This window comes from Heptranchias perlo, chromosome 7, assembly GCF_035084215.1.
Source record: "Heptranchias perlo isolate sHepPer1 chromosome 7, sHepPer1.hap1, whole genome shotgun sequence".
In the NCBI taxonomy this organism is placed as follows: Eukaryota; Metazoa; Chordata; class Chondrichthyes; order Hexanchiformes; family Hexanchidae; genus Heptranchias; species Heptranchias perlo.
In genome coordinates, this window is record NC_090331.1 from 474,356 (window position 1) to 500,485 (window position 26,130).

The window sequence follows — 26,130 nt, forward strand, 5'->3', positions numbered from 1 at the left end:
CTACAATGAACTCGATCATGTTATGATCACTATTGGATAGATGTTCACGCACAGTTAAGCCGTTAACTAAATCTGGTTCATTACTCATTATTAAATCTAGTATGGCTTGCCCCCTTGTTGCCTCTCGGACATACTGCTGTGGAAAACTATCCCGGACACACTCAAGAAATTCACTACCTTTCTGACAGTTGCTAGTCTGCTTTTCCTAATCTATGTGAAGATTGAAGTCCCCTATTAAGACCACTATGCCTTTGTTACAAGCTTGTCTAATCTCTGCATTTATACAATCTAGCACTTCAGAGCTGCTGCCAGGGCTCCTATATACAACTCCCACTATGGTCTTAGATCCTTTCCTATTTCTCAATTCAACCCATAAGGTCTCTATTGGCTGCTTACCTCTCGTTATATCCCCCTTTATTGTTGAAGTGATTTCATCTCTAATCATTAAGGCTACTCCTCCCCCTCTTCCATTTTCCCTATCTCTCCTGTAGACCTTCTAACCTGGTGTAATTGGTTCCCAATCCTGACCGGATTGAATTCCATTTGCCACTTTTCTGCCCACCTGACCAGTCCATTGATATCTTCCTGCAGTCGACAGCTTTCCTCCTCACTATCAACCACACGACCTATTTTTGTATCATCTGCAAACTTCTTAATTATGCCCCCTACATTTAAGTCCAAATCATTAATATATATCACAGGTCAGGACCTGGTACTGAGCCCTGCGGAACCCCACTGGACACAGCCTTCCAGTCACAAAAACACCCGTTGACCATTACCCTTTGCTTCCTGCCACTGAGCCAATTTTGGATCCAACTTGCCATTTTCCCTTGGATCCCGTGGGCTTGTACTTTTTTGACCAGTCTGCCATGTGGGACCATCCTGGAATCAGGTCTGCGGCCGCAGAAACGCCTTTCTTCTCCCTGAACTATAGAATCCCCTATCACTATTGCTCTCCTGCCCTTTCTCCTTTTCCCCCGTACAGCTAAGCCACCCATGGTGCTATGGTCTTGGCTCTGGCTGCAGTCCCCAGAGGAACCCTCTCCCCCACCAGTACTCAGAACATGAATACTGGTTAGAGAGTGAGACTCCTGCACTACCTGCCTGGTCCTCCTTGTCTGTCTGGCATTCACCCAATCCCTCTCTACCTGCACTTTCTTAAGCTGCGGGGTGTTCACTTCCTGAAACGTGCTATCCACAAAACTCTCAGCCTCACGTGCACTGCAGTGATCCCAGCTGTTGCTCAAGCTCCGAAATCCTGGGGTTGTTCTCCTTCGAGCAGAGAAAGTTAAGAGGAGATTTGATAGAAGTGTTCAAAATCATGAAGGGTTTAGAAAAAGTAAATAAAGAGAAACTGTTCCCATTGGCAGATGGGTCGTGAACCAGAGGACACAGATTTAAGGTGATTGGCAAAAGAACCAAAGGCGACATGAGGAAAAACGTTTTTACGCAGCGAGTAGTTATGATCTGGAATGCGCTACCTGAAAGGATGGTGGAAGCAAATTCAATCGTGGCGTTCAAAAAGGAATTGGATAAACACTTGAAAGGAAAAATTTTGCAGGGCTATAGGGAAAGGGGGGGAATGGGGCCAATTGCATTGTTGACGTAGAGGCTTGTAAATCTTTGGAATTCACAAGCCTCTATGTAAGGGCTGTGGATGTTGAGTCATGGAGTATATTCAAGGCTGAAAGATAGATTTTTGGACTCTAGGGGACTCAAGGGATATGGGGATTGGGTGGGAAAGTGGAGTTGAGGTCGAAGATCAGCCATGATCTTATTGAAGGGCAGAGCAGGCTCAAGGGGCCATATGGCCAACTCCTGCTCCGATTTGTTATGTTCTTACAAAGAGCCAGCACGGGCTCAATGGGCCGAATGACTTCCTTGTGTGCTGTAACCATTCTATGCTTCTATGAAATTGGGGGATAGTTAATACCGAGGAGGTCTGTGACAAATGCAGGAAGACATTAATAAATTTGCAGAATGGGCTTATAATTGGCAAATGAGTTTCAATGTGGACGAGTGTGAGGTGGTACATTTTGATAGGAAGAAAAAGGAGGCCACATACTCCTTGGAAAATAAGAGTCTAAATGGGGGAGAGGAGCAGAGGGATCTGGGAGCACAGATACACACATCTTAAAAGTAGCGACGCAGGTTAATAAGGTCATAAAACAAGCAAACAAAGCACTGGGGTTCATTTCGAGAGGGATAGAATTGAAAAGCAGAGAAGTTATGTTAAACTTGTATAGAACTTGGTTCGACCACATTTATTTTTAATTCATTCATGGGATGTGGGCGTCGCTGGCAAGGCCAGCATTTACTTCCCATTTCTAATTGCCCCTGGGAAGGTGGTGCTGAGCTGCCTTCTTGAACCGCTGCAGTCCGTGTGGTGAAGGTGCTCCTCTTGGAGTACATTGAACAGTTCTGGTCTCCATATTATAAAAATATGGTGCAAACCGGAAACGGTGCAAAAAAAATTTACTAGGATGATACCAGAACTGAGAGGTAATACCCAACAGGAAAGGTTGAACAGGATGGGGCTCCTTTCTCTAGAAAAGAGAAGACTGAGGGGTGATATAAGAACATAAGAACAAAAGAAATAGGAGCAGGAGTAGGCCAATCGGCCCCTCGAGCCTGCTCCGCCATTCAATAAGATCATGGCTGATCTGATCCTAACCTCAAATCAAAACAACACAAGAAGTAGGAGCAGGACCCGGCCACTCAGCCCCTGGGCCCGCTCCGCCACCCACAGGGCCTTGACAGATCCGAACTCAGCTTCATGTCCAATTTCCTGCCCACTCCCCGTAACCCCGAATTCCCTTTACTTCTCGGAAACTGTCTATTTCTGTTTTAAATTTATTTAATGATGTAGCTTCCACAGCTTCCTGGGGCAACAAATTCCACAGACCTACCACCCTCTGAGTGAAGAAGTTTCTCCTCATTTCAGTTTTGAAAGAGCAGCCCCTTATTCTAAGATTATGCCCCCTAGTTCTAGTTTCACCCATCCTTGGGAACATCCTTACCGCATCCACCCGATCAAGCCCCTTTACATTCTTATATGTTTCAATAAGATCGCCTCTCATTCTTCTGAACTCCAATGAGTAGAGTCCCAATCTACTCAACCTCTCCTCATATGTCCGCCCCCTCATCCCCGGGATTAACCGAGTGAACCTTCTTTGTACTGCCTCGTGAGCAAGTATGTCTTAAGTATGAACACCAAAACTGTATACAGTATTCCAGGTGCGGTCTCACCAATACCTTATATAACTGCAGCAATACCTCCCTGTTTTTATATTCTATCCCCCTAGCAATAAAAGCCAACATTCCGTTGGCCTTCTTGATCACCTGCTGCACCTGCATACTAACTTTTTGATTTTCTTGCACTAAGACCCCCAGATCCCTTTGTACTGCAGTACTTTCCAGTTTCTCGCCATTAAGATAATAACTTGCTCTCTGATTATTCCTGCCAAAGTGCATAACCTCACATCTGCCAAATCTCCACGCAGCCTGTCTATATCCCCCTGTAGGGTTTTTATGTCCTCCTCACTCTCTACTTTCCCTCCCATCTTTGTATCATCTGCAAACTTTGATACGTTACACTCGGTCCCCTCCTCCAAATCGTTAATATAGGTTGTAAAGAGCTGGGGACCCAGCACCGACCCCTGCGGAACACCACTGGCTACTGGTTGCCAGTCCGAGAATTAACCATTTATCCCAACTCTCTGCTTCCTGTTAGATAACCAATACTCCACCCATGCCAGAATATTACCCCCAATCCAGTGATTCTTTATCTTGAGCAATAATCTTTTATGTGGCACCTTGTCGAATGCCTTCTGGAAGTCTAAATACACTACGTCCACTGGTTCCCCTTTATCCACCCTGTACGTTATGTCCTCAAAGAACTCAAGCAAATTTGTCAGACATGACTTCCCCTTCATAAAGCCTTGCTGACTTTGTCCTATTAAATTATGTTTATCTAAATGTTCCGTTACTGTCTCCTTAATAATAGACTCCAAAGTTTTACCCACCACAGATGTTAGGCTAACTGGTCTATAATTTCCAGCCTTCTGCCTGCTACCCTTTTTAAATAAGGGTGTTACATTAGCAGTTTTCCAATCTGCCGGGACCTTTGCTGAGTCCAGAGAATTTTGGAAAATTATTACCAAAGCATCCACAATCCCTACTGCCACTTCCCTCAAGACCCTAGGATGTAAGCCATCAGGTCCGGGGGATTTATCCGCCTTGAGTCCCATTATTTTACTGAGTACCAATTCCTTAGTGATTTTAATCGTATTTAGCTCCTTCCCCCTCCCTGGAGCCCCCTGTTTGTCCAGTGTTGGGATATTCTTAGTGTCCTCTACCGTAAAGACTGAAACAAAATATTTGTTCAGCATTTTTGCCATCTCCATGTTTCCCACCATTAATTTCCCGGTCTCATCCTCTAAGGGACCTACGTTTGCCTTAGCCACCCTTTTTCTTTTTATATAACTGCAGAAACTCTTGCTATCTGCTTTTATATTTTTTGCTAATTTATTTTCATAATCTATCTTCCCTTTCTTAATCAATCCTTTAGTTACTTTTTGCTGTCTTTTGGACACCTCCCAATCTTCTATCCTCCCATAAGTTTGGCTACCTTATATGTCCTTGTTTTTAGTCGGATACTATCCTTAATTTCTATACTTAGCTATGAACGGCTGTCATTTCTTTTACAACCTTTTTTCCTCAGTGGAATATATTTTTTTTGATTGTTGTAAAATAACTCTTTAAATGAACACCACTGCTCACGTACCGTCTTACCCTTTAATCTATTTTCCCAGTCCACTTTAATCAATTCCACTCTCATACCATCATAGTCTCCTTTATTCAAGCTTAGTACGCTTGTTTGAGAGCCAACCTTCTCACCCTCTAATTGGATATGGAATGTAACCATGTTATGGTCACTCATTCCAAGGGGATCTTTAACTAGGACATTATTAATTAATCCTGGCTCATTACACAGGACCAGGTCCAAGGTTGCTTGCCCCCTTGTAGGATCAGTTACATACTGCTCAAGAAATCCATCCCGAATACACTCAATAAACTCTTCCTCAAGGCTGCCCTGCCCAATTTGATTTGTCCAGTTAATATGATAGTTAAAATCCCCCATAATTATAGCTGTTCCCTTATTACATGCCCCGACTATTTCCTGATTAATACTTCTTCCAGCAGAGTTGCTACTATTAGGAGGCCTATATACTACGCCCACTAGTGTTTTTTTCCCCTTATTATTCCTTATCTCTACCCAAACTGTTTCATTATCCTGATCCTTTGTCCCAATATCATTTCTCTGTATTACAGTGATTCCTTCCCTTATTAACATAGCCACCCCACCTCCTCTTCCTTCCTGCCTGTCCTTCCTGATTGTTAAATACCCTGGCATATTTAATTCCCAGTCGTTGTCACCCTGCAGCCATGTTTCTGTAATGGCCACAAGATCATACCCATACGTAGTTATTTGTGCCGTTAACTCGTCCATTTTGTTACGAATGCTACGTGCATTTAGATAATGAACTTTCAAATATGTTTTGTGACACTTAGGGCTCGAATTTAGCAGGCCTGCGGGTTCCCAGCGGGTGGTCCTCCGGGAGCGTCGAAAACGCGAACGGCGAAATTAGTGGGTTGCCCACGCGATCGTAGCAGGCAACCCACTAATAGGAATCAATTACCTGCTCCTCCGGGGTCCACGGCGCTGGACTGCGCGTCGTTCGGGCTGCGCATGCGCAGAACGATCTGTCAGCTGGAGGCTCTCTAGTTAAAGGGGCAGTCCTCCACTGACAGATGCTGCAACCAATGGAACAAATTGCAGCATGGAGCAGCCCAGGGGGAAGGCTGCTCCCAGTTTAATGATGCCTCACCCCAGGTATCATCAGATGGGGTGAGGAGGAGGGGGAGGACACAGATCTTCCCCCCGGCGGGCGGGAGGAAGCGGCCTGCCTCTGCCACCAAGAAGGCCTGGCTCGAGGTGGCAGAGGGGGTCACCTGCGCCACCAACATATGGCCCACCTGCATACAGTGCAGGAGGCGCTGCAATGACCGCAGTAGGTCCGCCACAGTGAGAACACGAAGTCTTTCCCCTACACTCCGTCTGCCACAACACTGCCCCCACCCCAAATCTCCTTCGGCACCGCCAACACTATTCTGTCACATCACCCTTCATGCCCACTCACACCCCATCCTCATCTTACCTCCACCTACTCACCTCGCCAGTACTCATCCTGCCACTAACACGCGACCCAATCCTCATACAATCTCATGGCTCCATCCCATACTCACCCTCTCGTGCATCTCCCTCACGGCCAGCCTCACTCAACCTGCCACCACCTTTGCTGCAGCCACAGGGCATGCATCACATATGTGCAGTAGGCAGCGTAAGGCAAACGTCTCGTCAGCATGAAGGGGGTGCACAAGGGTGTCTGAGGGTTTGTCATGGGTGTTACCCATATTGAATTTCAGAGCAACAAACAGCACACATTATATTGACACCACCACTGCCATGTCTCCGCGAATCCTGTCCGTTGTGTCCAATAATGCCCGCTCCTGGGTATCACTATGAGGACCCACCACTGATGCCACCCATCGTGTTACTGCAGAGTAGGTGCAGGTGTATTTGCAGGGCTCGTCCGCGCAGACGACTGAGAGACATCGGCGGTGTAGCCGGCTGCACCCTGGAAGGATGCGGAGGAGAAGGTATGGAGGGCAGTGGTGACTTTGCCAGCGACAGGTAAGCAGTTGGTGCTGGGGCCAGCCAGGAGCAGCTCGGCATGAAAGAGGCTGCAGATCTCCACGACTACATGTCGAGCGAATCTGCGCCTCCCTGTGCACTGCTGCTAGGAGAGGTCCGGGGAGCTGCGCCTCGGTCTGTGGACCCTGTGGCGAGGGTAGTGCCCTCTGCGACGCGTCTCTCTCTGCGGTAGCCCTCCCTCCTGCTGTGCAGGTGGGCGTGCAACAACACCGTGTTGGGGGGATCCACGTCTCTGCGGCGGACGGCGTGGACTGCGAGGCTGCTGGTGCTGGTCATGCTCTTCGTCCATACAGAACATTTTGGAGGGGGAGGGCGAACAGCCAGCTGTCGTGGTGCACATAGGCACCAACGATATAGGTAAAAAAGGGGATGAGGTCCTAAAAGCAGAATATAGGGAGTTAGGAGGTAAATTAAAAAATAGGACCTCAAAGGTAGTAATCTCAGGATTGCTGCCAGTGCCACGTGCTAGTCAGAGTAGAAATAGGAGGATATTTCAAATGAATACGTGGCTAGAGGAATGGTGCAAGGGGGAGGGATTCAAATTCCTGGGACACTGGAAACGGTTCTGGGGGAGGTGGGACCAGTACAAACCGGATGGTCTGCACCTGGGCAGGGCCGGGACCGCTGTCCTAGGAGGAGTGTTTGCTAGTGCTGTTGGGGAGGGTTTAAACTAAAGTGGCAGGGGGTTGGGAACCTGAGCAGGGAGAGAGAGGAAAGCGTAACAGGAAGGGACAGAAGGTATGGAGTAATAGGTAAAGTGTTAAAAAAGGAAAAAGCAGGAACTAAGCGTCACAAAACAGATTTGAAAGTTCTTTATCTGAATGCACGTAGCATCCGTAATAAAATGGACGAGTTAACGGCACAAATAACTACGTATGGGTATGATCTTGTGGCCATTACAGAAACATGGCTGCAGGGTGACAACGACTGGGAATTAAATATGCCAGGGTATTTAACAATCAGGAAGGACAGGCAGGAAGGAAGGGGAGGTGGGGTGGCTATGTTAATAAAGGAAGGAATCACTGTAATACAGAGAAATGATATTGGGACAAAGCATCAAGATAATGAAACAGTTTGGGTGGAGATAAGGAATAATAAGGGAAAAAAAACATTAGTGGGCGTAGTATATAGGCCTCCTAATAGTTGCAACTCTGCTGGAAGAAGTATTAATCAGGAGATAGTCGGGGCATGTAATAAGGGAACAGCCATAATTATGGGGGATTTTAATTATCATATTAACTGGACAAATCAAATTGGGCAGAGCAGCCTTGAGGACGAGTTCATTGAGTGCATCAGGGATGGATTTCTTGAGCAGTATGTAACTGATCCTACAAGGGGGCAGGCAACCTTGGACCTGGTCCTGTGTAATGAGTCAGGATTAATTAATAATGTCCTAGTTAAGGATCCCCTTGGAACGAGCGACCACAACATGGTTGAATTCCATATCCAATTAGAGGGTGAGAAGGTTGATTCTCAAACAAGCGTACTGAGCTTGAATAAAGGAGACTATGATGGTATGAGAGCGGAATTGATTAAAGTGGACTGGGAAAATAGATTAAAGGGTAAGACGGTACATGAGCAGTGGTGTTCATTTAGGGAGTTATTTTACAACTTTCAAAATAAATATATTCCACTGAGGAAAAAAGGGTGTAAAAGAAATGACAGCCATCCGTGGCTAAGTAAAGAAATCAAGGATAGTATCCGACTAAAAACAAGGACATATAAGGTAGCCAAACTTAGTGGGAGGATAGAAGATTGGGAATTCTTCAAAAGACAGCAAAAAGTAACTAAAGGATTGATTAAGAAAGGGAAGTTAGATTATGAAAAGAAATTAGCAAAAAATATAAAAACAGATAGCAAGAGTTTCTATAGTTATATAAAAAGAAAAAGGGTGGCTAAGGCAAACATAGGTCCCTTAGAGGATGAGACCGGGAAATTAATGGTGGGAAACATGGAGATGGCAAAAATGCTGAACAAATATTTTGTTTCAGTCTTTACAGTAGAGGACACTAAGAATATCCCAACACTGGACAAACAGGGGACTCTCGGGGGGGAGGAGCTAAATACGATTAAAATCACTCAGGAGATGGTACTCAGTAAAATAATGGGACTCAAGGCGGATAAATCCCCTGGACCTGATGGCTTCCATCCTAGGGTCTTGAGGGAAGTGGCAGTAGGGATTGTGGATGCTTTGGTGATAGTTTTCCAAAATTCCCTGGACTCAGGAGAGGTCCCGGCAGATTGGAAAACTGCTAATGTAACACCGTTATTTAAAAAGGGTAGTAGGCAGAAGGCTGGAAATTATAGGCCAGTTAGCTTAACATCTGTGGTGGGTAAAATTTTGGAGTCTATTATTAAGGAGACAGTAACGGAACATTTAGATAAGCATAATTTAATAGGACAAAGTCAGCATGGCTTTATGAAGGGGAAGTCATGTCTGACAAATTTGCTTGAGTTCTTCGAGGATATAACGTATAGGGTGGATAAAGGGGAACCAGTGGACGTAGTGTATTTAGACTTCCAGAAGGCATTCGACAAGGTGCCACATAAAAGATTATTACTTAAGATAAAAAATCACGGGATTGGGGGTAATATTCTGGCATGGGTGGAGGATTGGTTATCAAACAGGAAGCAGAGAGTTGGGATAAATGGTTCATTTTCGGACTGGCAACCAGTAACCAGTGGTGTTCCACAGGGGTCGGTGCTGGGTCCCCAACTCTTTACAATCTATATTAACGATTTGGAGGAGGGGACCGAGTGCAACATATCAAAATTTGCAGATGATACAAAGATGGGAGGGAAAGTAGAGAGTGAGGAGGACATAAAAAACCTGCAAGGGGATATAGACAGGCTGGGTGAGTGGGCGGAGATTTGGCAGATGCAATATAATATTGGAAAATGTGAGGTTATGCACTTTGGCAGGAAAAATCAGAGAGCAAGTTATTTTCTTAATGGCGAGAGACTGGAAAGTACTGCAGTACAAAGGGATCTGGGGGTCCTAGTGCAAGAAAATCAAAAAGTTGGTATGCAGGTGCAGCAGGTGATCAAGAAAGCCAACGGAATGTTGGCTTTTATTGCTAGGGGGATAGAATATAAAAACAAGGAGGTATTGCTGCAGTTATATAAGGTATTGGTGAGACCGCACCTGGAATACTGCATACAGTTTTGGTCTCCATACTTAAGAAAAGACATACTTGCTCTCGAGGCAGTACAAAGAAGGTTCACTCGGTTAATCCCGGGGATGAGGGGGCGGACATATGAGGAGAGGTTGAGTAGATTGGGACTCTACTCATTGGAGTTCAGAAGAATGAGAGGCGATCTTATTGAAACATATAAGATTGTGAAGGGTCTTGATCGGGTGGATGCAGTAAGGATGTTCCCAAAGATGGGTGAAACTAGAACTAGGGGGCATAATCTTAGAATAAGGGGCTGCTCTTTCAAAACTGAGATGAGGAGAAACTTCTTCACTCAGAGGGTGGTAGGTCTGTGGAATTTGCTGCCCCAGGAAGCTGTGGAAGCTACATCATTAGATAAATTTAAAACAGAAATAGACAGTTTCCTAGAAGTAAAGGGAATTAGGGGTTATGGGGAGCGGGCAGGAAATTGGACATGAAGCTGAGTTCGGATCGGTCAATGCCCTGTGGGTGGCGGAGAGGGCCCAGGGGCTATGTGGCCGGGTCCTGCTCCGACTTCTTGTGTTCTTTAGATTTGTGGTTGGGATCAGATCAGCCATGATCTTATTGAATGGCGGAGCAGGCTCGAGGGGCCGATTGGCCTACTCCTGCTCCAATTTCTTATGTTCTTATGTTCTTATGATAGGGTAGAGATGATGTTTCCACTTGTGGGGGAGACCAGAACTAGGGGCCATAAATATAAGAATTATTAATAAATCCAATAGGGAATTCAGGAGAAACTTCTTTCTCAGAGAGTGGTTGAAATGTGGAAGTCGTTACCACAAGGGGCTGTTGAGGCAAATAGCAGAGAAAGCATTTAAGGGGAAGCTCGATAAACACATGGGGGAGAAAGAAATAGAAGGATATGCTGATAGGGTTAGATGAAGAAGGGAGGGAGGAGACTCGTGTGGAGCATAAACACCGGCATGGACCTGTTGCACCGAATGGCCTTTTTTGTGCTATACGTTCTATCTAATTTTATGTAAATAGCTGCTCCCCTGGACATAAGTGCACAGAAATATCAAGACTCTCAAGTCAAAAATAAAGAGAGAAAGAGAGAATGAAAGAACTTGCATTTATATCGTGCCTTTCACATGCTCAAGATGTTCCAAAGTGCTTTACAGCCAATGAAGTACTTTTAAAAAAAAAGGTTTAGTCACTATTGTAATGTAGGAAACGCAGCAGCCAATTTGTGCACAGCAAGATCCCACAAACAGCAATTAGATAAATGAGCAGATAATCTGTTTCAGTGATGTTGGTTGAGGGATAAATATTGGCCAGGATACCGGGCAGATGTCACCTTCTCTTCTTCAAATCGTGGCATGGGATCATTTACATCCACCTGAGTGGCTTAACGTCTCATCTGAAAGATTGCACCTCCGACAATGCAGCCTCCCTGTGCCTTCCTTGGACTTTGTGCTGGGGTTGTGGTGTAGATGGAAGCATAAAATTAGAGAGAGATATTAATAGATTAAGTTGATTGGGAGAGTCTGTTGGCAGGCAAAGGGACGTCTGGTAAGTGGGAGGCTTTCAAAAGTGTGTTAACCAGGGTTCAGGGTAAGCACATTCCTTATAAAGTGAAGGGCAAGGCTGGTAGAAGTAAGGAACCTTGGATGACTCAGGAGATTGAGGCCCTAGTCAAAAAGAAGAAGGAGGCATATGACATGCATAGGCAGCTGGGATCAAGTGGATCCATTGAAGAGTATAGAGATTGCCGGAGTAGAGTTAAGAGAGAAATCAGGAGGGCAAAAAGGGGACATGAGATTGCTTTGGCAGATAAGGCAAAGGAGAATCCAAAGAGCTTCTACAAATACATAAAGGGCAAAAGAGTAACTAGGGAGAGAGTAGGGCCTCTGAAGGATCAACAAGGTCATCTATGTGCGGAACCACAAGAGATGGGTGAGATCCTGAATGAATATTTCACATCGGTATTTACGGTTGAGAAAGGCATGGATGTTAGGGAACTTGGGGAAATAAATAGTGATGTCTTGAGGAGTGTACATATTACAGAGAGGGAGGTGCTGGAAGTCTTAACGCGCATCAAGGTAGATAAATCTCCGGGACCTGATGAAATGTATCCCAGGACGTTATGGGAGGTTAGGGGGGAAATTGTGGGTCCCCTAGCAGAGATATTTGAATCATCGACAGCTACAGGTGAGGTGCCTGAAGATTGGAGGGTAGCAAATGTTGTGCCTTTGTTTAAGAAGGGCGGCAGGGAAAAGCCTGGGAACTACAGACCGGTGAGCCTGACATCTGTAGTGGGTAAGTTGTTAGAGGGTATTCTGAGGGACAGGATCTACAGGCATTTGGAGAGGCAGGGACTAATTAGGAACAGTCAGCATGGTTTTGTGAGAGGAAAATCATGTCTCACGAATTTGATTGAGTTTTTTGAAGGGGTAACCAAGAAGATAGATGAGGGTTGTGCAGTAGACGTGGTCTACATGGACTTCAGCAAAGCCTTTGACAAGGTACCGCATGGTAGGTTGTTACATAAGGTTAAATCTCATGGGATCCAAGGTGAGGTAGCCAATTGGATACAAAATTGGATTGACGACAGAAGACAGAGGGTGGTTGTAGAGGGTTGTTTTTCAAACTGGCTGCCTGTGTCCAGCGGTGTGCCTCAGGGATCGGTGCTGGGTCCGCTGTTATTTGTTATTTATATTAATGATTTGGATGAGAATTTAGGAGGCATGGTTAGTAAGTTTGCAGATGACACCAAGATTGGTGGCATTGTGGACAGTGAAGAAGGTTATCTAGGATTGCAACGGGATCTTGATAAATTGGGCCAGTGGGCCGATGAATGGCAGATGGAGTTTAATTTAGATAAATGTGAGGTGATGCATTTTGGTAGATCGAATCGGACCAGGACCTACTCCGTTAATGGTCGGGCGTTGGGGAGAGTTATGGAACAAAGAGATCTAGGAGTACAGGTTCATAGCTCCTTGAAAGTGGAGTCACAGGTGGATAGGGTGGTGAAGAAGGCATTCGGCATGCTTGGTTTCATTGGTCAGAACATTGAATGCAGGAGTTGGGATGTCTTGTTGAAGTTGTACAGGGCATTGGTGAGGCCACACTTGGAATACTGTGTACAGTTCTGGTCACCCTATTATAGAAAGGATATTATTAAACTAGAAAGAGTGCAGAAAAGATTTACTAGGATGCTAGCGGGACTTGATGGTTTGACTTATAGGGAGAGGTTAGACAGACTGGGACTTTTTTCCCTGGAGAGTAGGAGGTTAAGGGGTGATCTTATAGAAGTCTATAAAATAATGAGGGGCATAGATAAGGTAGATAGTCAAAATCTTTTCCCAAAGGTAGGGGAGTCTATAACGAGGGGGCATAGATTTAAGGTGAGAGGGGAGAGATACAAAAGGGTCCAGAGGGGCAATTTTTTCACTCAAAGGGTGGTGAGTGTCTGGAACGAGCTGCCAGAGGCAGTAGTAGAGGCGGGTACAATTTTGTCTTTTAAAAAGCATTTGGACAGTTACATGGGTAAGATGGGTATAGAGGGATATGGGCCAAATTTTTCCTTTCAAGTACTTATCCAGTTCCCTTTTGAAGGCCATTATTGAATCTGGCTCCACCACCCCCTCGGGCAGTGCATTCCAGATCCTAACCACTCGCTGTGTAAAAACGTTTTTCCTCATGTCACCTTTGGTTCTTTTATCAATCATCTTACATCTATGTCCTTTGGTTCTTGACCCTTCCGCTAATGGGAACAGTTTCTCTCTATCTACTCTGTCTAGACCCTTCATGATTTTGAATACCTCTATCAAGTCTCCTCTCAACCTTCTCTGTTCTAAGGAGAACAACCCCAGCTTCTCCAGTCTACGTAACTTAAGTCCCTAATCCCTGGAATCATTCTCGTAAATCTCTTCTGCACCCTCTTTAAGGCCTTCACATCTTTCCTAAAGTGCAGTGCCCAGAACTGGACACTCCACTTGTGGCCAAACCTGTGTTTTATAAAGGTTCAATATAACTTCCATACTTTTGTACTCTATGCCTCTATTTATAAAGCCCCTATGCTTTTTTAACCGCTTTCTTAACATGCCATGCCACCTTCAATGATTTGTGCACATAAACCCCAGATCTCTCTGTTCCTGTACCCGTTTTAGAATTGTGCCCTCTAGTTTATATAGTCTCTTCTCGTTCTTCCTACCGAAATGTATCACTTTGCATTTTTCTGCGTTAAATTTGATCTGCCACGTGTCCGCCCATTCCACCAGCCAGTCTATCACTATCCTCCTCACTGTTCACTACCCTTCCAAGTTTTGTGTTATCTGCAAATTTTGAAATTGAGCCCTGTACACCCAAGTCCAAGTCCTTAATATATAATCAAGAAAAGCAGTGGTCCCAGCACAGACCCCTGTTGAACACCACTGTACACCTCCCTCCAATCTGAAAAACAACTGTTCACCACTACTCTGTTTCCTGTCACTTAGCCAATTCTGTAACCATGTTGCTACTGCCCCCTTTATTCCATTGGCTGCAATCTTGATGACAAGCCTACCATGCGGCACTTTATCAAATGCCTTTTGAAAGTCCATATTCACCACTTCAACTGCATTGCCCTCATCGACCTTCTCTGTTACCTCATCAAAAAACTCTATCAAGTTGGTTAAACACGATTTGCCTTTAACAAATTCGTGCTGGCTTTCCCTAATCAATCCACCCTCATCCAAGTGACTTTTAATTCTGTCCTGTATTATCATTTTTTAAAATTTCCCCACCACTGAGGTTAAACTGACTGGCCTATAGTTGCTGGATTTATCCTTACACCTTTTTTTGAACAAGGGTGTAACATTTGCAGTCCTCTGGCACCACCCCCGTATCTATGGATGTTTGGAAGATTATGGCCAGTACCTCCGCAATTTCCACCCTTACTTACCCCAGCAACCTAGGATGGGTGACTTATCTACTTTAAGTACAGCTAACAGGACAAAATTCAAGATTTTCCATTCCATCCACACCTCCGCGAGCAGTGCAATGGTGGGCAATTTCAGGGGAGGGTTTAGTCCCTGATGGTGTAATTTGCACACAGACTGTGGATGGAGATTAAATGAATTGGTAGACAGCAGATTGTACACGGTCTACGGAAGATTAAATGGGTAAGGTTGAGTAGGGTAACCACCGAGGTTAAACTGACTGGCCGATAGTTGAATCAGTGCATGCACTTTAACTTGCAGACTGAACCACATGTATCAGCTTTAGGACAGTCAGTCATTCATTTACACAGATTTCAGAAACTGATGATAAAGAATAAAAATGTAAGTATGCACACTGAAACAAATAATACCACCAGCACACTGGGTCAAAGATATTATGGACTGACACCAATTTCAACCTCTATCTTAGATTGCAGCCCTGCACCAAATAGTAATGTGACCAAACATGCTCTGAAGGTCTAGGGCAGCATGTATCAAGGTCAAGCTGCATGGTGGGACCTCATTTACTGAATCATTCAGCAGCAGGACATGGGTTATCACTTCCTCGACAAACGCCAGAGTCCCTGCTCTGCGAGGAGGCATTTCCCAAAGTGTGGATGGGCAGAAAGTGGTGGAGAAGTGAAATCCAGGCCATCTATTTCCCCAGTAACCAGCATCAACTGCAGAGAGGAAGGGGGAAGATTGAGACACACATGCCCTTGGTGCGTGGTGACCCAATAAAGGAGGTGGCAAGAAAAAGTTTTAAAAGGGCAGGGTTAAAAAAAGTGGTACCATAGGTTGCAGGTCATCGAGCTTGCTTGGCATCATCCTGCCCGGAACCTACAGTACATTCAGAATGGAGATGGGGAGCAAATCTTTCTCTCCAATTCGCTGCAGGTCCTACATTTGCTGTAAATTTGTTTTCACTCCAGCCAGATAAGTCTTTTACAGAGAACAGGCCTGAAACGCCAGATCATCTTCTGTGCTTACCTTGCCAGCTTCCTCCCTTAAGACTCTGATACAGTCCAAGCTTTTCATGTAATACTGTCGACCCTTGACCTCCAGGAACTGGTAGATACGCTCCATCAGCTGCTCAGTCACTGTGTGGAGACAGAGAACCCTTAGAACCTCCATTCACCGCAGGTCATATTTCTTTTAACTTGGCGTACAGTGGAAGAAGTATTAATCAGGAGATAGTCGGGGCATGTAATAAGGGAACAGCCATAATTATGGGGGATTTTAATTATCATATTAACTGGACAAATCAAATTGGGCAGAGCAGCCTTGAGGACGAGTTCATTGAGTGCATCAGGGATGGATTTCTTGAGCAGTATGTAACTGATCCTACAAGGGGGCAGGCAACCTTGGACCTGGTCCTGTGTAATGAGTCAGGATTAATTAATAATGTCCTAGTTAAGGATCCCCTTGGAACGAGCGACCACAACATGGTTGAATTCCATATCCAATTAGAGGGTGAGAAGGTTGATTCTCAAACAAGCGTACTGAGCTTGAATAAAGGAGACTATGATGGTATGAGAGCGGAATTGATTAAAGTGGACTGGGAAAATAGATTAAAGGGTAAGACGGTACGTGAGCAGTGGTGTTCATTTAGGGAGTTATTTTACAACTTTCAAAATAAATATATTCCACTGAGGAAAAAAGGGTGTAAAAGAAATGACAGCCACCCGTGGCTAAGTAAAGAAATCAAGGATAGTATCCGACTAAAAACAAGGACATATAAGGTAGCCAAACTTAGTGGGAGGATAGAAGATTGGGAATTCTTCAAAAGACAGCAAAAAGTAACTAAAGGATTGATTAAGAAAGGGAAGTTAGATTATGAAAAGAAATTAGCAAAAAATATAAAAACAGATAGCAAGAGTTTCTATCGTTATATAAAAAGAAAAAGGGTGGCTAAGGCAAACATAGGTCCCTCAGAGGATGAGACCGGGAAATTAATGGTGGGAAACATGGAGATGGCAAAAATGCTGAACAAATATTTTGTTTCAGTCTTTACAGTAGAGGACACTAAGAATATCCCAACACTGGACAAACAGGGGACTCTCGGGGGGGAGGAGATAAATACGATTAAAATCACTCAAGAGATGGTACTCAGTAAAATAATGGGACTCAAGGCGGATAAATCCCCTGGACCTGATGGCTTCCATCCTAGGGTCTTGAGGGAAGTGGCAGTAGGGATTGTGGATGCTTTGGTGATAGTTTTCCAAAATTCCCTGGACTCAGGAGAGGTCCCGGCAGATTGGAAAACTGCTAATGTAACACCGTTATTTAAAAAGGGTAGTAGGCAGAAGGCTGGAAATTATAGGCCAGTTAGCTTAACATCTGTGGTGGGTAAAATTTTGGAGTCTATTATTAAGGAGACAGTAACGGAACATTTAGATAAGCATAATTTAATAGGACAAAGTCAGCATGGCTTTATGAAGGGGAAGTCATGTCTGACAAATTTGCTTGAGTTCTTCGAGGATATAACGTATAGGGTGGATAAAGGGGAACCAGTGGACGTAGTGTATTTAGACTTCCAGAAGGCATTCGACAAGGTGCCACATAAAAGATTATTACTTAAGATAAAAAATCACGGGATTGGGGGTAATATTCTGGCATGGGTGGAGGATTGGTTATCGAACAGGAAGCAGAGAGTTGGGATAAATGGTTCATTTTCGGACTGGCAACCAGTAACCAGTGGTGTTCCACAGGGGTCGGTGCTGGGTCCCCAACTCTTTACAATCTATATTAACGATTTGGAGGAGGGGACCGAGTGCAACATATCAAAATTTGCAGATGATACAAAGATGGGAGGGAAAGTAGAGAGTGAGGAAGATATAAAAAACCTGCAAGGGGATATAGACAGGCTGGGTGAGTGGGCGGAGATTTGGCAGATGCAATATAATATTGGAAAATGTGAGGTTATGCACTTTGGCAGGAAAAATCAGAGAGCAAGTTATTTTCTTAATGGCGAGAGACTGGAAAGTACTGCAGTACAAAGGGATCTGGGGGTCCTAGTGCAAGAAAATCAAAAAGTTGGTATGCAGGTGCAGCAGGTGATCAAGAAAGCCAACGGAATGTTGGCTTTTATTGCTAGGGGGATAGAATATAAAAACAAGGAGGTATTGCTGCAGTTATATAAGGTATTGGTGAGACCGCACCTGGAATACTGCATACAGTTTTGGTCTCCATACTTAAGAAAAGACATACTTGCTCTCGAGGCAGTACAAAGAAGGTTCACTCGGTTAATCCCGGGGATGAGGGGGCGGACATATGAGGAGAGGTTGAGTAGATTGGGACTCTACTCATTGGAGTTCAGAAGAATGAGAGGCGATCTTATTGAAACATATAAGATTGTGAAGGGTCTTGATCGGGTGGATGCAGTAAGGATGTTCCCAAAGATGGGTGAAACTAGAACTAGGGGGCATAATCTTAGAATAAGGGGCTGCTCTTTCAAAACTGAGATGAGGAGAAACTTCTTCACTCAGAGGGTGGTAGGTCTGTGGAATTTGCTGCCCCAGGAAGCTGTGGAAGCTACATCATTAGATAAATTTAAAACAGAAATAGACAGTTTCCTAGAAGTAAAGGGAATTAGGGGTTATGGGGAGCGGGCAGGAAATTGGACATGAAGCTGAGTTCGGATCGGTCAATGCCCTGTGGGTGGCGGAGAGGGCCCAGGGGCTATGTGGCCGGGTCCTGCTCCGACTTCTTGTGTTCTTTAGATTTGTGGTTGGGATCAGATCAGCCATGATCTTATTGAATGGCGGAGCAGGCTCGAGGGGCCGATTGGCCTACTCCTGCTCCAATTTCTTATGTTCTTACACCTCCATCCCTCACCGGGTTAGCCTCCGCTTCATAAGAAATAGGAGGAGGAGTAATACGCCATACGGCCCCTCAAGCCTGCTCTGCCATTCAATAAGATCATGGCTGACCCTCTACCTCAACTCCACTTTCCCGCCCTATCCCCATAACCTCTGATTCCCTTAGTGTCCAAATAGCCATCAATCTCAGTCTTGAATATACTCAACGACTGAGCATCCACAGCCCTCTGGGGTAGAGAATTCCAAAGGTTCACAAGTCAAGAAATTTTTCCTTATCTCGGTGCTAAATGGCCGACCCCTTATCCTGAGACCATGCCCCCTAGTTCTAGACTCTCCAGCCAGGGGAAACAGCCTCTCAGCATCGACCCTGACAAGAATTTTGTTCGTTTCAATGAGATCACCTCTTATTCTTCTAAATTCAAGATAATATAGGCCCATTCTACTCAATCTCTCCTCATAGGACAACCCTCTCATCCCAGGAATCAGTCTAGTGAACCTTCGTTGCACCGCCTCAAAGGCAAGTATATCCTTCTTTAGGTAAGGAAAAAAAACTGTACTCCATGTGTGGTCTCACCAGAGCTCTTTATAATTGCAGCAAGACCTCCTTACTCTTATAGCCCAATCCCCTTGCAATGAAGGCTAACATACCATTTGCCTTCCTAATTGCTGTACTTGCATGTTAACTTTCTGTGATTCATGTCCGAGGGCACCCAAATCCCTCTGACAAACACCATTTCTTAGTCTCACCTTTTAAAAAATATTCTGCTTTTCTATTCTTCCTGCCAAAGTGAATAACCTCACATTATGCTCCATCTCCCACCTTCTCGCCCACTCACTTAACCTGTCTATAAATCTTTGCAGCCTCTTTGCATCCTCCTCACAGCTTACTTTCCCACCTAGCTTTGTATCACCAGCAAACTTGGATACATTACACTCGGTCCCCTCGTCTAAGTCATTAATATAGATTGTAAATAGCTGAGGTCCAAGCACTGATCCTTGTGGCACCCCACTAGTCACAACCTGCCAACCCAAAAATGACCCTTTTATTCCTACTCAAACCCAAAAATGTTCTATAAATACATAAAAAGCAAGAGGGTAACTATTTACAATCTATATCAATGACCTGGATGAAGGGACCGAATACATGATTGTTAAATTTGTTGATAACACAAAAGTAGGTAGGAAAGTAAGTTGTGAAGAGGGCATAAGGAGTCTGCAAAGGGATATAGATAGGTTAAGTGAGTGGGCAAAAATTTGGCAGATTTAGTATAATGTGGGAAAATTTGAACTTGTCCACTTTGGCTGGAGGAATAGAAAAGCAGTATATTATTTAAATGGAGAGATTGCAGAACTCTGAGGTACAGAGGGATCTGGGTGTCCTAGTACCTGAATCACAAAAAGCTAGTATGCAGGTACAGCAAGTAATTAGGAAGGCAAATGGAATATTGTCATTTATTGCAAGGGGAATAGAATATAAAAGTAGAGATGTTTTGCTACAGTTGTACATGACATTGGTGAGACCACATCTAGAATGCTGTGTGCAGTTTTGGTCTCCTTATTTAAGAAAGGATATAATTGTTTTAGAAACGATTCAGAGAAGGTTCACCCAACTGATTCCTGGGATGAGGGGGTTATCTTATGAGGAAAGGTTGGACAAGTTGGGCCTGTATACATTGGAGTTTAGAAGAATGAAAGGTGATCTTCCTGAAACATATAAGATCCTGAGAGGACTAGAAGGGGTAGATGCTGAGAGGATGTTTCCCCTTGTGGGAGAGACTAGAACTCGGGGTCACAGTTTAAAAATAAGGGGTCTCCCATTTAAGATAGAGATGAGAAGAAATTTTTTCTCTCAGAGGGTCGTGAGTCTGTGGAACTCCCTTCCCCAGAGGGCAGCAGAGGCAAGGTCATTGAATATTTTTAAGGCTGAGTTAGATAGATTCCTGATGAACAAGGGAGTCAAAGGTTATAGTAGTAAGCGAGAAAGTAGGATTGAGGTCACAATCAGATCAGCCATGATCTTATCAAATGGCAGAGCAGGCCCGAGGGGCCAAATGGCCTATTCCTGCTCTTTATTCGTATGTTTGTACGTTCGTATGTAAGGAAAGGTTAGGGTCTATTAGAGACCAAAAAGGTAACCCATATGTGGAGGCAGAAGATGTGGGTATGGTTCTTAATGAATACTTTGCTTCTGTCTTCACAAAAGAGGGGGACGATGCAGAGATTGTAGTTAAGGAGGAGGAGTGTGAAATATTGGATGGGATAAACATAGTGACAGAGGAAGTATTAGGGGATTAGCAACTTTGAAGCTGGATAAATCGCCAAGCCCGGATGAAATGTATCCCAAGCTGTTAAGAGAAGAAAGGGAGGAAATAGCGGAGGCTCTGACCATCATTTTCCAATCCTCCCTGGCTACAGATGTGGTGCCGGAGGATTGGAGGACTGCTAAAATTGTACCGTTGTTTAAAAAGGGAGAAAGAGATAGGCCGAGTAATTATAGGCCAGACAATCTAACCTCGGTGGTGGGCAAATTATTGGAATCGATTCTGAGGTTCAGCAAAAATAGTCATTTAGAAAGGCACAGATTAATCAAGGAGAGTCAGCATGGATTTGTTAAGGGAAGGTCGTGTCTGACGAACTTGACTGAATTTTTTTGAGGAGGGAACAAGGAGGGTCGATGAGGGTAATGCGTTTGATGTAGTGTACATGGAATTTAGCAAGGCTATTGACAACGTGGCAGACTGGTCAAAAAAGTAAAAGCCCATGGGATCCAAGGGAAAGTGGCAAATTGGATCCAAAATTGGCTCAGTGGCAGGAAGCAAAGGGTAATGGTTGACAGGTGTTTTCGGGACTGGGAGGCTGTTTCCAGTGGGTTCCTGCAAGGCACAGTGCTAGGTCCCTTGCTTTTTGTGGTATATATTAATGATTATATAGAAACATAGAAAATAGGTGCAAGAGTAGGCCATTCGGCCCTTCGGGCCTGCTCCAACATTCCAAATGATCATGGCTGATCATCCAACTCAGTACCCTGTTCCTGCATTTTCCCCATATCCCTTGATCCCTTTAGCATTAAGAAATATATCTATCTCCTTCTTGAATACATCTAATGACTTGGCCTCCACTGCCTTCTGTGGTAGAGAATTCCACAGGTTCACCACCCTCTGAGTGAAGAAATTTCTCCTCATCTCAGTCCTAAATGGCATACCCCGTATCCTGAGACTGTGACCCCTGGTTCTGGACTCCCCAGCCATTGAGAACATCCTCCCTGCATCTAGTCTATCTAGTCCTGTTAGAATTTTATATATTTCGATGAAATCACCTCTCATTCTTCTAATCTCTAGTGAATAGAGGCCGAGTCGACCCAATCTTTCCTCATACGTCAGTCCTGCCATCCCAGGAATCAGTCTGGTAAATCTTCGATGCACTCGCTCCATGGCAAGGACATGCTTCCTCAGATAAGGAGACTAAAACTGCACTCAATACTCTAGATGTGGTCTCACCAAGGCCCTGAATAACTGCAGTAAGATATCCCTGCTCCTGCACTCAAATCCTCTTGCAATGAAGGCCAACATACCATTCGCCTTCCTTACTGCTTGCTGCATCTGAATGTTCGCTTTCAGCGACTGGTGTACGAGGGCACCCAGGACTCGTTGCACCTCCCTTTTCCCAAACTATCACCATTCAGATAATAATCTGCCATTCTGTTTTTACAACCAAAGTGGATAACCTCACATTTATCCACGTTATACTGCATCTGCCATATTCTTGCCCACTCACCCAACTTGTCTAAATCACATTGGAGCCTCTTTGCATCCTCCTTACAGCTCACATTCCGCCCCAGTTTTGTGTCATCTGCAAACTTGAAAATGTTACATTTAGCTCCCTCATCCAAATCATTGATATATATTGTGAATAGCTGGGGCCCAAGCACTGATCCCTGCGGTACCCCACTAGTCACTGCCTGCCACCCAGAAAAAGACCCATTTATTCCTACTCTCTGTTTCCTGTCTGTCAACCAATTCTCAATCCATGCCAGTATATTCCCCCCAATCCCATGTGCTTTAATTTTGCACGCTAACCTCTTGTGTGGGACCTTATCAAAAGCCTTGTGAAATTCCAAGTACACCATATCCACTGGTTCTCCCCTATCTATTCTACTCGTTATATCCTCAAAAAACTCCAGTAGATTTGTTAAGCATGATTTCCCTCATAAACCCATGCTGACTTTGTCCAATCCCGTTAATGCCCTCCAAGTGTTCTGTTCTCAACAAGGACATATAAGGTAGCCAAACTTAGTGGGAGGATAGAAGATTGGGAATTCTTCAAAAGACAGCAAAAAGTAACTAAAGGATTGATTAAGAAAGGGAAGTTAGATTATGAAAAGAAATTAGCAAAAAATATAAAAACAGATAGCAAGAGTTTCTATAGTTATATAAAAAGAAAAAGGGTGGCTAAGGCAAACGTAGGTCCCTTAGAGGATGAGACCGGGAAATTAATGGTGGGAAACATGGAGATGGCAAAAATGCTGAACAAATATTTTGTTTCAGTCTTTACAGTAGAGGACACTAAGAATATCCCAACACTGGACAAACAGGGGACTCTACGGGGGGAGGAGATAAATACGATTAAAATCACTCAGGAGATGGTACTCAGTAAAATAATGGGACTCAAAGCGGATAAATCCCCTGGACCTGATGGCTTCCATCCTAGGGTCTTGAGGGAAGTGGCATTAGGGATTGTGGATGCTATGGTGATAGTTTTCCAAAATTCCCTGGACTCAGGAGAGGTCCCGGCAGATTGGAAAACTGCTAATGTAACACCGTTATTTAAAAAGGGTAGTAGGCAGAAGGCTGGAAATTATAGGCCAGTTAGCTTAACATCTGTGGTGGGTAAAATTTTGGAGTCTATTATTAAGGAGACAGTAACGGAACATTTAGATAAGCATAATTTAATAGGACAAAGTCAGCATGGCTTTATGAAGGGGAAGTCATGTCTGACAAATTTGCTTGAGTTCTTTGAGGATATAACGTACAGGGTGGATAAAGGGGAACCAGTGGACATAGTGTATTTAGACTTCCAGAAGGCATTCGACAAGGTGCCACATAAAAGATTATTACTTAAGATAAAAAATCACGGGATTGGGGGTAATATTCTGGCATGGGTGGAGGATTGGTTATCGAACAGGAAGCAGAGAGTTGGGATAAATGGTTCATTTTCGGACTGGCAACCAGTAACCAGTGGTGTTCCACAGGGGTCGGTGCTGGGTCCCCAACTCTTTACAATCTATATTAACGATTTGGAGGAGGGGACCGAGTGCAACATATCAAAATTTGCAGAAGATACAAAGATGGGAGGGAAAGTAGAGAGTGAGGAGGACATAAAAAACCTGCAAGGGGATATAGACAGGCTGGGTGAGTGGGCGGAGATTTGGCAGATGCAATATAATATTGGAAAATGTGAGGTTATGCACTTTGGCAGGAAAAATCAGAGAGCAAGTTATTTTCTTAATGGCGAGAGACTGGAAAGTACTGCAGTACAAAGGGATCTGGGGGTCCTAGTGCAAGAAAATCAAAAAGTTGGTATGCAGGTGCAGCAGGTGATCAAGAAAGCCAACGGAATGTTGGCTTTTATTGCTAGGGGGATAGAATATAAAAACAGGGAGGTATTGCTGCAGTTATATAAGGTGTTGGTGAGACCGCACCTGGAATACTGCATACAGTTTTGGTCTCCATACTTAAGAAAAGACATACTTGCTCTCGAGGCAGTACAAAGAAGGTTCACTCGGTTAATCCCAGGGATGAGGGGGTGGACATATGAGGAGAGGTTGAGTAGATTGGGACTCTACTCATTGGAGTTCAGAAGAATGAGAGGCGATCTTATTGAAACAGATAAGATTGTGAAGGGGCTTGATCGGGTGGATGCAGTAAGGATGTTCCCAAAGATGGGTGAAACTAGAACTCGGGGGCATAATCTTAGAATAAGGGGCTGCTCTTTCAAAACTGAGATGAGGAGAAACTTCTTCAGTCAGAGGGTGGTAGGTCTGTGGAATTTGCTGCCCCAGGAAGCTGTGGAAGCTACATCATTAAATAAATTTAAAACAGAAATAGACAGTTTTCTAGAAGTAAAGGGAATTAGGGGTTATGGGGAGCGGGCAGGAAATTGGACATGAAGCTGAGTTCGGATCGGTCAATGCCCTGTGGGTGGCGGAGAGGGCCCAGGGGCTGTGTGGCCGGGTCCTGCTCCTACTTCTTGTGTTCTTTAGATTTGTGGTTGGGATCAGATCAGCCATGATCTTATTGAATGGCGGAGCAGGCTCGAGGGGCCGATTGGCCTACTCCTGCTCCAATTTCTTATGTTCTTATGTTCTCCTTTTTTTAAATAGTGGGGTGACATTTGCCACCCTCCAATCTGGAGGAACTGTTCCAGAGTCTATAGAATTTTGGAAGATGATCACCAATGCATCCACTATTTCCAGGGCCACTTCCTTTAGTACTCTGGGATGTGGATTATCAGGCCCTGGGAATTTGTCACCCTTTAGCCCCATTAATTTCCCTAGCACTATTTTCTTACTAATACTGGTTTCCTTCAGTTCCGCCCTCTCACTGGACCCTTGGTTCCCTAACATTTCTGGGAGGTTATTTGTGTCCTCCTTTGTGAAGACAGAACCAAAGTATGTGTTTAATTGTTCTGCCATTTCTTTGTTCCCCATTATAATTTCCCCCATTTCTGACTGTAAGGGACCAACATTTGTCTTCACTAATCTTTTTCTCTGACATATTTATAGAAGCTTTTGCAGTCAGTTTTTATGTTCCCTGCTAGTTTACTCTCATACTCTTATTTTCCCCCTCTTAATCAATCTCTTTGTCCTCCTTTGCTGAATTCTGAACTGCTCCCAAACCACAGGCTTGCTGCTTTTTCTAGCAATTTTATATGTCTCCTCATTGGATTTAATACTATCCCTAATTTCTTTTGTAAGCCACGGTTGAGCCACCTTTTCTGTTTTATTTTTGCGCTGGACAGGAATGAATAATTGTTTTAATTCCTGCACACGTTCTTTAAATATTAGCCATTGCCTATCCACCGTCATCCCTTTTAGTGAAGTTCCCCAATCTATCATAGTCAACTCGCACCTCATACTTTCGTAATTTCCTTTATTTAGATTCAGGACCCTAGTTTCGGATTCAACTACTTCACTTTCCATCTTAATGAGGAATTCTATCATGTTATGGTCGCTCTTCCCTAAGGGACCCCGCAAAACAAGATTGTTAATTAATCCTTTCTCATTGCACAATACCCAGTCTAGGATTGCCTGTTCTTTAGTTGGTTCCTCAACGTATTGGTCTAGAAAACCATCATGTACACACTCCAGGAATTCCTCCCCCACAGTATAGTTGCTAATTTATTGGTTTGACCAATCTATATGTAGATTGAAGTCA

The 26,130-nt window shown here is 44.3% G+C and overlaps 1 protein-coding gene across 3 annotated transcripts in view; it reads right to left on the reverse strand.

Moving 5' to 3' along the window:
- xrcc5 (X-ray repair complementing defective repair in Chinese hamster cells 5) overlaps positions 1-26,130 on the reverse strand; it is a 487,392-nt gene that overhangs the window by 217,857 nt on the left and 243,405 nt on the right. The window contains exon 17 of one of the 3 annotated variants that reach the window (XM_067986923.1): positions 15,867-15,976. The exons of 1 other annotated variant lie outside the window; for it this stretch is intronic. In XM_067986923.1, the coding sequence (XP_067843024.1) occupies positions 15,867-15,976 (110 nt within the window). Of the gene's footprint in view, positions 1-15,866; positions 15,977-22,605; positions 22,656-26,130 lie in introns of those variants that run through there. One more of the 3 variants, XM_067986925.1, reaches the window with a different exon arrangement.